The following is a 12555-nucleotide window of genomic DNA, read 5'->3' on the forward strand; positions in this document are numbered from 1 at the left end:
TTATTTTCTCATTGTATTTAATCTCTCACCATTTCCCACTTATTCCTTTTGGTACCAGTGAGTCTACTTGTTTTGTCGCCCCCTCTATTTTCTATCTTCTAATTTTATTTTTAATAATACTTGATAAGTGTAAACCACTTAGGTATGCTTTTGCTAAATGGTATATCAAAGATTAAATAAACTTGGCAAGAAAAGTAGGTGCCTATTTTTCAACATAAATGCTTCGTCCTCGAGGGCCACAACCCGCTCAGGTATTCAAGACTTCTGCAATGAATATGTATGAGATCTATTTGCATACAGTGAAAACAGTGCTTGCAAAACCATCTCAAGTATATTTATTGTGGAAATCTTGAAAATCCAACTGGGTTGTGGCTCTTATGGATTGTTTCCCCATCCATTGTATAGATTGTTACAGAATGTATAGGACTTATGCTCCCAACTCTTGAGAGTTATGCCTAAGGTGACCATACGTCCCGTTTTGAACGGGACCGTTCCGTTTTCAGACCCCCCCTGTCTCGTTGTCCCCACACACAGCTTCGGGAAGCCGAAATGTCCCGTTTTCAGGGACAGCGTCCCGAAGCTGTGCTCGGGGACAACGGGACAGGCGATCACTTCTTGTCCCTACCTGCCGCGCAAAAAAAAAAGCCTCCCTCCTTCTTTTCCCCCAGTCCGCTGCTATCTTACCGCCCTGCTGCTGCTAACACTGACATGAAGTCTTCTTTCCAACGTCAATTCTGACATCGGAGAGGACGTTCTGGGTCAGCCAATCGCTGCCTGGCTGGCCCAGAACGTCCTCTCCGACATCAGAATTGACGTCAGAAAGAAGACTTTGTGTCGGCGTTAGCAACAGCAGGGCGGTAAGATAGCAGCGGACCGGGGGAAAGGAAGGAGGGATGCTTTTTTTTTTTTTGCGCAGCAGGGAGGAAAGGAGGTAGACAGGCAAGCAGGCTGGCTTTGGCCTGGGAGGGAGGGAGGTAGACACTCAGGCAGGCTGGCTTCAGGGGTGAGGGTGGGACAAAGTCTGGAAGGCAGTGAGAGGGACATAGGAAGGAGGCACTGGGAGCACTAAGGACATGGGAAGGAGGCACTGGGGGGCACCAAGGACATAGGAAGGAAAGCGGGAGGGAACAGAAAGGGACAATTCTTGGGCCTTAGTGCAGAAAGAAAGAAAGAAATGAAAGAAAGGATACACAGTCAGAAGGAAACGCAACCAGAGACTCATGAAATCACCAGACAGCAAAGGTAAGAAAAATGATTTTATTTTCAATTTACAGTAGTGATCAAAATGTGTGAGTTTTGAGAATTTATATCTGCTGTCTATATTTTGCACTATATTTGTCTATTATTCTATAGTTACTGAGGTGACATTACATATTTTAAAATCATCTGCCTTGACATCTTTGAAACCCCCCAAATATAAATGATAATTAACATTTTCTCTGCATATAGTGAGCTTTGTAGTTTTTAAAAATTTTATAGTTACCATTATGAATTAATAAGATATTATGTGTACATGAAAAATGATTGGAAGAAATTGGGGGCAGGATTGGGGGTGGGGCTAGGGTGGGATTGGGGTGGGGTTAATTGATGTCCCCTTTTGATGAAAAAAATAAATGGTCATGTTAGTTATGTCCATAAATAGGCCCTTTTTAAAATTTACTAGGACTGAGTGCCTAAATTTATGCCCAGAAATTTCACTAAGGCCTGGATTCTCTTTAGGGAGCCGATATCAGCAGCCACCTAAAAAGCGGCCACTGATTGAATGTTAGTAATGCTACAGCTCCCTATAGAGAACTGTGCTTAAGGTCGCCTAACACCACTTCTGGCAATAGCCACACCCATAGTGGCATTCAGGGACCTAAAGCGCCTACATAGACACAATCCCGACATGTATTATTTAGATGCCAGAAGGCACTTTAACGGTGCCAGTTTTTTGCCATTTTAAATGGTTCCTAAATATAGGTGTTGTTTCTAGAATTTCCCCCTAAATTTCAAAATTTAGGAGCATAACAATTAAGTGGCAACAGGTGAAGATTTAGGGCAGAGAAAAGTTGGTAAAAGCTTTACTCTAATTCTCAGCACCAGGCTTATAAATTAGGTTCAAAATCTAGGCAAATGAATGACAGGCCTAAATTTAAATGCACAATTTTTAGGCTGAAAACTCTGATGCCCTTTTACTAAGCTGCAGTAATCACTAACAAATGCTTACCACAGGCTAAACCCACTACTGCAGGGTGCTCTCAAAGTCCCATGGTAATTTTATGTTAGGTGGGCACTACCCACACACTAAAAAAGAGAACACATTCTTTTTAATACTGGGGTGTGTTTGGGAGCAGACAGTAGGCATTGCCAGCACTAATTGGTTAGCAAAGCTGATCACCGCGTGATAAATGATTAGCAACTGGTTAGCACAGGAGCTCTAATTGCTTAGAAATAGGTGACGGTAAGGGCTCCCACATTAATTGGGAAATTAGCACATAGCCATTAATGGGGGAAATAAGAAATGTGGCCAATTTACAGCTATACTGATACCACAGGCCACTTTTTAGCACAGCTTAGTATAAGGGTCCCTTAAGCTCCTAAATTTGGCTGAAATTAGGGGACAAATTAAGGAGCCTAATTTAGCAGTATAAATTTAGGAACTCAGCTTTTATCAAACATAAAACCCAAGTTATATCCAATAGTTTATAACTCTGTCCAAACTCTGCTGCTTATATGAAGCCTGCCTGCAAATAACACACCACTGATTGCAGAACAGTGGGGAGCTTAAAAACAGTCACTTATATGCAATGCACATTGGTAAATAATTAGATGCAAAGCACCTATTATGCAAATCAAATATCACAATTTGGAGTGAATTTTGTAAACTTGGCTGGGATGATTTTTCCTCCCAAGAATACATTCAACAAGTGCCATATGAACCTCTCATCTCAACCCGCCACATACACACACAAGTTAAGTCCCCTCATGTCCAAAGACACCCTCCCCATTTTGAGTGAAGTGGCCCTCACCTCCATGAAGAACCTTCTGGTTTTCAGGAAGGCCTCCATGCCGTAGTTTCCTGTGGGTTAGTGGTTAGGGAAAGAGCCAGTCTTTTTTTGGGGAGGGAAGAAGGCACTTGAATAAATTCAGTTATAAGCAACATCCAGGGGAAATATTAAGTATTATTTTCTAAAACCTTTCTGACAACTATCAAGATCACAGCAAAAAAAAAAAAAAAGAAATACTAGAATGTTCTGTAAACCTGACATTGTGATCAAATGTTTTAAAGCAAGCATTTACTGTTATAATATAAAAGTTAACGCTTACTAAATCTTCATGCTGTGAAAACTGTAGAGCAGCAGGGTGTAATAATTATAACATAAAGTCTAAATGAATAAAAGTCACCCTGACCTTCAGTGTAGATGCTAGCAGATATTTCACTAGAGAATAAGTGAAAGAAATTCATAAGGTCAAAACCTCCCTATGCACCATGTACGTCAATAACAGGCTTCAGAAAAAAAAGAGACCAATTCTTGCAACGCTGATATTCTGAGAACTGTAAGGAAGATCCTTTTTTAAAAAATTCATGACTTTTTTTTTTTTTATAGATTTTTATTAAATTTTTGAGATTTTGAAAAAACATATTGAAACAACAGCATAGTCAGAGGCCAACAGAGACCCCCAGGCTAAACATATCTCAGTGCCAATAAGAAACAAGCCAAAACAAAACAATAGAGGATAGACAATGATGAGATAGGATAACAAAAGACCGCAGCAAAACTCCACAAGCCCCACCCCCCTACAAATCACAATCAAAGAACACATCCACAGAACTTCCCAATAGGCCCCAAACCACAAATCCACCCCCCTGAAAGACAAAAGGGCCCTCACAACCCCAAGCCTAAAACCACCCAGCGACCCAGACAGGCCACCCCATCCCCCAGGCCACCCTATCCCCATTCCCCATCCCCCAAAATCCAAACAATTAAAATACAAAAAATAAAGAAATCGGTAGAGGCATTCAGCAAATCTAGCCCTTCATGATCCTCATATTTTGAAATACTGACAACAACAAAAAGAGAAGATGTAGCAGATACAGTTTTTATTCACTAATTTAGCTCCCAACATGGCCATTTTTTGCCAACATGTATGCCTCCAGGGTGAATGAACACCAGCTAGTGTAAAATCTAAACTTCACCAAATTGGTAAAAGCCATATCTCTTACCTGGGTTTTCATGTAATGTAATGTAATGTAATTTATTTCTTACATACCGCTACATCCGTTAGGTTCTAAGCGGTTTACAGAAAATATACATTAAGATTAGAAATAAGAAAGGTACTTGAAAAATTCCCTTACTGTCCCGAAGGCTCACAATCTAACTAAAGTACCTGGAGGGTAATAGAGAAGTGAAAAGTAGAGTTAGAGGAAAAATAAAAATAAAATAAACATTTTAACAAGACAGCATTGATCTAAATACTTTGGAAGGTAGAAGAGAGGAGAGAAAGGAATAGAAGCAGAAGGGGGAGCCGTTGAACAGTAGAATTCTGGAGAAATTTAAATGATAGAAATAGAACAAAACAAAGACAAAAGGCAAAACAATAGATAAGATTAAAGATAAATCATAAGCTGGAAAGAAAAATAAAATAAAACTGTGTAGTGAGAGTCAGCTGTTCATTTGCCCCCGAGGCAGCCATGTTGGTGAAACATGGCCATGTCGGGCATGTTTATATACCTGGGAACTAACCCCTCTCCCCCTTTTATGAAGCTGTGCTAGCATTTTTTATTGCTGGCCATGGTGGTGAAAGTTCCGATGGTCATAGGAAATCTATAAGCATCGGAGCTTTTACCACCGCAGCCGGCAAGAATAATCACTAACGCGGCTTTATAAAAAGTGGGGACGGGGGTAAGTTCTTCACGGTTTGCTCTTTTTTTATTACCATATTGGATCTTGCAAACTGTTTGCTTTGTTACATTAAAAAAAAAATCCAATTGATTGGGTTGGTTGACATGAAGAAAATCAAAAAGGAGGTTTCATCAAACTGTTTTTACATATCTCTTGCAAATTATTGAATTCTTTAGTAATCTGCACTAGAACTTTGTAATTCACTACTTGTCTACTATTTTGTTCAAGGATTATCTTTAAATAAAATTACAAAAAAAAAAACCCAACAAAAAACCCCAGGCTGTCCGCAAGGTTGCTTGGGTGCATTACTATAAAGCAAGCTGCAAATACAGTAACAATGTGAAGAAAGTTGCATGCAGTCTGTAGCATGATTTGGTTTTGGGTACATGTAGCAAGTCCTCCATTTCCTCTACAATGGACAAGGGATGGAAGACGCTCAATTGAACCCCTCTGCAAATGTTTCTTCTTTAATTCTGTTGATAACACGTTTTAAACCCAGGGAAATAACCTTGAAATAGGATGAGAAACTCCTGAGGAATGCACGTTTCTTCCAACTGCAATCAGTGATATGACAAAGTAGGCAGAGGTTTGTAAGCATGCCCACAAAAGTGCACAGACAGCATTAAATCAACAAAGTGGTTTCATGTGTCCTGTTTACTAAAATCCTAAAAATGATTTGGCTGAAAGAGGAAAATCAATCACTATTTGCCCAGTGCATAACTTAGTACAGATATTTTTTTAATATGTTCTAAAACTAGAATGAAATATTTTGAAATATGAGGGTAAATCAAAAAGTAAAGGCAAAATACATCTAACAGCTTTAATAGAAGTAACTGTGAGCAATTGAACATACCGTGTATCACATTTCCACATAGTCCCCATGCATGACAGCACATTTGTTGTATCATTCAACTAGTGTCTGCATTCCTGCAGAGAAGAGGTTTTTCGGCTGCTCTCAAAGCTAGGTGAGCACCGTTTCCTTTACTTCAACATGCTTTGTCTTTTGCTCTCCGGGTCCTAGTGATAGACCCATAAATCATCACCGGTGACAATTCTCTCCAGAATACCAAGATCTTCTTCATACCTTTTCAGAAACTGGGTCGCAACCACCGTACATGGTTGCTTAGGCAGGTCAGTAAGTTGTTTGGGAACACATCGTGTGCAGACTTTCCTGTATCCCAAGTCATCATGCATTATGGCAAATGCAGATTCATAGCCGATATCCAAATCTGCAGCCAATTGAGACACCGTTATTCCTCAGTCTTCTTTAATCAAGGCATCTGCCTTGTCAATGTGTTCTTCTGTGCGTGATGTTGATGGGCAACCAAAACGACCTTCGTTGGTTGCACCTGTTCTTTCCACTTTAAACCTTTTTACCCACTCATAAACCTTTCGTTGATTAGTGGTGCTATGTCCACACTAGAGAGTTGTGCGGGGACAGAAATCCCACCCATCCCCGCCCATCCTCATCAGGATTCTCTCCGTTCCCACCCGTCCCCGCCAGGATCCTCTTCGTCCCCACCCATCCCCGTCAGGATCCTCTCTGTCCCCACCCATCCACGCCAGGATCCTCTCCGTCCCCACCCATCCCCGCAAGAAATTACCTCCATCCCTGCCCGTCCCCATAAAAAGCAGTAATTACTTCTGACAGGATCATCAATTCCACAGTTTCTTTTGTGTTTGCACTGCTGTTTTCCTTGTGGAATCTCTTTGGTGGAACCCTTTTTTTTTTTCTGTTCAGGTAATTAAATTATAAACCCCTCTTTTACTAAGGCTGACGTGTCCATTATATTATATGGATGAACCCTGCTTCCAAAGCCTTCCATCCCCGTGGGAGTCCTGCGGGCCAGAGGGGGGTCCCCTCTGGGAGTCCCGTGGGTTATGGGAGGATTCCCGCGGGACCCCCGCGGTACCCGCGGGATTCCCGCGATCCCCGTTCCCATGCAGACCTCTAGTCCACACCGAGTTAATATCCGACAGTGAATTTCCACAGGTTTCACTCCCTCTGCCCAAAGAAAGTGCACTACTGCACGTTGTTCTTCAATGGTGCAATCCTGAAAAGGAGCGTCCATGTTTCTGACCTAGTGGCTGCCACATGACTTAAAGGCCAAGCGCTGTACTGTGCGTGGACGAACTTTCCAACAGGCAATGCACAAGTATATATGTTGCTTTTCCCTAGCTCTGTTCTGGTTATCATGCAATTTAACAACTAACTTTAATTTTTGATCCGCCCTCATAGCAGGAGGTTGAAATTCAAAATCACGTATGGAGTTGCCATTTTAAAATATAATGTGAGGCACTTCTGCTGTACATATAACTTTGGCCAATTTATCCATAAACTGAACAAAGTGTGAAGCTCCACTTTAGACAGAACATAGACATTGGAATTGTTATGTCCAGGTGGTTTATGCCCAGGGCTTGACGATTAGAGCACGTAAGCTTTGCAAAGAACTTCTTTATAAACAGTACATACTTTTTGCAGAGTGTGCACATGGGTGAACCATCCCACATGTGGAGCATGCACATATGTGAATTAGTGTGCACAGAATCGGGAAATAGTGTGCACACCTTGCAAGCAATAAAATGAAAATTCCCATAACAGAAAATGACTCAAAATGAAGCATTTATAGCTACCCATCCTTTATTATTATTGCTATATGGACTTCTGAAATCATCTGTTCATTCTGCCACTCCCATCATGATTAATTTATATAAATCAGGGTCAGCATGACTGTACCATGATTTACCTAGGTCAGGGGTACGCAATTCCGGTCCTCAAGAGCCGCAGTCAGGTCAGGTTTTCAGGATATCCACAATGAATATGTATGAGATGGATTTGCATGCACTGCCTCCTTGAGATGCAAGTCTATCTCATGCATATTCACTGTGGATATCCTGAAAACCTGACCTGGCTGCGGCTCTCCAGGGCCGGAATTGCCTACCCCTGACCTAGGTTAAACATCAAATTCCTGTTTCATAACAAAAAACAAAGCGCTGCAGTGAACAGAGAGAAAAAAAAAATCCAGTTTCTTACTTGGCTTGATGGTAACGTTGAATCTGATGCTGTCATTCCCAAGTTTGTTGAACACCATGCATTTGTACTCTCCACCATCCATCCATAATGCTTTGTTAATATGAAGCTCTGACAGCTTCCTGTAGAATGAAGAACAATGTGTAATGTGCTTTCTCTCAAACACAAACAAAAAAAAGTGAAACCCTTCAGTTTTATCTGAACTATGCACCACTTATTTAAATTCTTTGTGAACCTGGTAGATATGAAAAGTCAACCCAAAAAACTCTAACCCCCACCCCCCCAAAAAAAAAAAAAAAAACCTGCCAAGATTATAATATAACAGAACAAAAAGGAATTGGCAGTACCCTGTATTGAGCTCTCAAAGAACATCCACTGGATATGAAAAGTGCCAGGCTAGAAATCACAGGTATCTATTTAATCACAACACATGAAGCAACAGTATGTATAATCTCACAGTGTACTGTTAGAACTTCTCATACTATAATTTACAAATAGTTCAATCTCTGTACCTGTACAATCTAATAATCCTTCCTACTGAGGCTGCCAACCTAGAGTGGCGCCTAGAAGTAGAAACCATTTTAGCATGTCAAAGGTGCCATTAATTGGCAGGTAGGTGTCTAGGAATCACTTAATCTCTACCTTACAGAATAGTGCCTAAACACATTATTCCATAAATCTTCAAAAACTACTCTATTTGCCAAACATTTTGAAAATTAATTCTTTTGAAATTTTGCTATTATCTTCTATTTATCATTTGTAAATCATGCCCTGTTTATTTAATTGCTGTAAGCCGAGTCGAGCCATCTCAGAATGATGACTTTAGTTTAGTTTAGTTCTTCTTTAGGACTCGTGCTCGAGTCCTAGCAACTTGATGAACTGCGGATCTAAAAATAAATTGGTTTTGTATTAGTCCAGAAAGGTTCTTCAGCATCATCTCCATGATTGTTTTCAACGTTTCCAGCCATCTGATTACAGGTCGCCCTCTTCGCCTGGTCCCTTCGATCTTCCCAAACATGATGTCCTTCTCCAATGAAGAGAAAGATGCTGAGGATGACGCTGGAGGACCTTTCCGGACTAGCCCAAAACCAATTTCTTTTTAGATCTGCAACTCATCAAGTCGCTAAGACTTGAGCACAAGCTGATGGCACTTAAAGAAAAAGAAGGTATCTAGACACTATTCTGTAAGGTAGAGCCTAAGGGGCCTATAATCAAAAAACATAGCATCCAAAAAACATCCTAAGTCAGCAATTGGACATCCTAATCACCAGGATGTCCAAGTGCCGATAATCAAAACCATCTTTCTGTACGTCTAGCGAGGTGTTCCAGCCTCTGTATGTTCAGAGCATGAGATGGGCATGATAGAGGCATGTTATGGATGGGCTTTGGGCAATCTCAAGGGCGGGTTAAACATGGACCTCTTGAAGTGATAATCAAACATTTTACATGATATCCTGGACAGAACGTATACATTTGGAACTAGACCTGTTTTAGAAGGGTCTAAGTGCCACAAAGGTACCAAAACTGACCAGATGGCCACTGCTTGCATCAAGGTAAGACACCCCCACACTCCCCCAGTGCTCACAGAGCCCCTCAAACCCACAAAGATCAGAATACAGACATACATACCTGTCTCCAGAACATCAGCACCTGGTGTAGGAAAGCCTAGTAGAACTCCACACAGGTGTCTTAACTAGCTTGGTGGTTGGGCTAGTGAACTATAGAGAGGAGTCGCAAGTCCCATAAGCCACTCTAACCACTACATTCATGGTGGAAAATGTGAGCCCTCCCCAAACCCTACTCTACTGCCATAAATGTACAACCTGCAGCCATAAGGGCTATTGGGGTTGTAGACAGGTGGGTATAGTGGGTTTGTGTGTGTGTGTGTGTGGGGGGGTCACCATAACTTATAAGGGAGCTCTGGTGAGATGTTTATCTGGCACCCTTTATGTGAAGTTCACAGCAGTGCCTTCTAAGATGCCCCACTACTCTGTTGCCATGTCTGAGTGGCCAGTCCATTACAAGATTGGCCCCTCCCATGTCCAAATTGTCTTGTTCTGGGCATTTAGGACTTGGACAAAATTTTGGTTGAAAATGTGATAGAAAGATAGAAATTCTGGAAGTCTGGGCATCCCAATGACCTGAACGTCCAGATAGAGGATTCCTTTCTAACCAGTATCTGCTTTGCCCCCTCTATCCAGCATATCTTCTCCCCTATTTTCTCCAACACCTCATCTCTCTCTCTCTTCCTCAACCTACATCCAAGATCTCTCCCCATCACCTTTTACCCCTTGCTTCTTCCAATGGAGTCGCGGGATAGGGGCAGGCCCGACATGCGAGGCAGGCAGCAGATTCCTCCCAACAGCAGTCCTCCATACTGTTTGCTATCCACCGGGAGGAGGGGGAGTGAGAAGTCAGTGGTGAATCTGGATTGTAAGCAGACCTACCCTAGGTTCTGTCCCGGTCTCGCTAAACCAGCGGGCAATAACAAAGCCAGACACTGCGGGGGCCTTCCCTTTTGCCAAATCACAATGTGCTCTGATGGTCTTGAGCCCGCCCCTCAAAATCAGGAAGTAACTTCAGAAGGGGTGGGATCGAGACCGGCAGAACCTTTAGCGATTTGGCAAGAGGGTAGGCCCCTGCGGCGTCTAGCTTCATTATTGCCAGCTGATTTAGTGGGACTGGGACAGAACCGAAGGCAGGGCTGCTCACAATCCAGATGCGCCATTGACTCCTCACTTTCCCCTCCTCCCGGTGGCCAGCAAACAACACGGAGGACCGCCGCCAGGAGGAATCAGTTGCCTGATGTTGAGCCTGCCCTTGCCCCGCGACTCCATTCCCCACAGCCTGGTAAACTTAAATTTGGATATTTTTGTAAACTACGGTAGTAGACTCAAATATAAACCAAGACCCCCATTTCTGGGCCGGTTTATATTTGAGGATATATGGTAAAGTAGCCTGGTGGGAGGGCTAGTGAACCATTGAAAGGAAAGCAAGTCCCATAAGCCACTCTAACCATTACAGTCATGGTGGAAAATGAGAGCCCATCAAAACCTCCCCAAGCCCGCCTCTATTGCCATATAGGTGCCACCTGCAGCCATAAGGGCTATTTGTGTTGTAGACAGGTGGGTATAGTGGGTTTTCGGCGTGTTTTAGGGAGCTCACCATAACCTATAAGGGAGTTCTGGTGAGATGTTTATCTGGCACCCTTTATGTGAAGCTCACAGCAGTGCTTTCTAAGGTGTCCCAGTGCGCTGTTGCCATGTCTGGGTTGCCAGTCCATTACAGGACTGGCCACTCCCACGTCCAAATGGTCTTGTTCTGGGTGTTTGGGACTTGGACGAAATTTTGGTCGAAAATGTGGTATGAAGATAGACATCCTGGCAGTCTGGGCGCCCCAATGACCTGGTTATCCAGATAGAGGATTTTCAAAAAACAATATTTCTAAACATATGGTGGTTTGCCTTTCGAAAATAGGCATTTTCTTACTGCCGATTTTGGACATCTAGCGCCTTACGTCCAAATTGAACTTAGACGTGTATTTTGAAAATGCCCCTTTACATGACAAAGGCACAAATTCTATAAATGACACCTGAACTTAGGAGTCAAAATAGGCAAGGCGTCACCAATATAGGCACCTAACTTCATTTTTTAATTGGAGACAGGAGACGGGAGGAATCCCTCCTGTCCCAGCCTATCACTGGATGGTTTCAGTTAAGGGTAAGGGTTAATCTACTGGCTGGGTTGGAGGGCAGAGGGGAGTATGGGACAATCAAGCTATTGTGACATCACTGATAAGGTTGGCTCTTTTTAGTGCGACGAGGGTACAGGGAATGAAGGTGGGACAGGGTGCAGAGCCTGGCAGGGAGGGGGGACAGGGTGTAGAGACTGGTAGGGAAGGGGGCTTGGTTCGGAGCCTGGTAGGGAATGGGACTGAGTGCAAAGCCTTGCAGGGCAGGGAAGGAAGGGGGCTGGGTGCAGAACTTGGCAGGGAAGGGGGTTGAGTGCAAATCCTGACAGGGGAGGGTGTGAGGGAGGGGACACTGGGTGCAGATCTTGACAGGGCATGGCACTTGAATATTAAACCCCTGTCTTATATTCGAGTCAACCATTTTTCCACCTTTTGGGGGGGGAATGGGGGGTCTCAACTTATATTCGAGTATATGTGGTACATGAGTATTGAACAACAAATGCTTGGGTAGCTTGACTCCTAAGGCAGGCGGATTTTCAGCCGAAACCCGGCTCCTTGTTGAGTCTTTGTTTTATGCTTTGTTAAATAAATTATATTTTGGGCTTTGTGTTGAAAGACCATTGTCTCAGCACTACTTTTGTTGTGTGATGTGTTTCTTTTTGGATGTGTTGTAGGTGAACCCTTTCCCCGTGTGTGTGGTCTTTTTTTCCTTTTGAGCTTTACATAGCGGCAGCCTCTGCACTGGTAGCCACCAATGTCGCAACATGCATGTATGTTTATTAGTGATTGCTCATATATACAGTGGTGCCTCACACAACGAACTTAATTGGTTCCAGGAGCAAGTTTGTTATGCGAAACGTTCGTTATGTGAAACGCGTTTTCCCATAAGAATACATGTAAAAAAAAATAATTCGTTCTGCAGCATAAAATATGCTAAGATGACATAA

The 12555-nt window shown here is 42.7% G+C and overlaps 1 protein-coding gene across 5 annotated transcripts in view; it reads right to left on the reverse strand.

Annotated features, from left to right (window-relative positions):
* Positions 1 to 12555, reverse strand: part of NRG1 (neuregulin 1) — a 406539-nt gene that overhangs the window by 310762 nt on the left and 83222 nt on the right. For all 5 annotated transcript variants that reach the window (XM_033915850.1, XM_033915843.1, XM_033915822.1 and 2 more), the window contains exon 3: positions 7921 to 8039. In XM_033915850.1, the coding sequence (XP_033771741.1) occupies positions 7921 to 8039 (119 nt within the window). The remainder of the gene's footprint in view (positions 1 to 7920; positions 8040 to 12555) is intronic.

The sequence above is a fragment of the Geotrypetes seraphini genome, chromosome 1 (assembly GCF_902459505.1).
Source record: "Geotrypetes seraphini chromosome 1, aGeoSer1.1, whole genome shotgun sequence".
Lineage (NCBI taxonomy): Eukaryota > Metazoa > Chordata > Amphibia > Gymnophiona > Dermophiidae > Geotrypetes > Geotrypetes seraphini.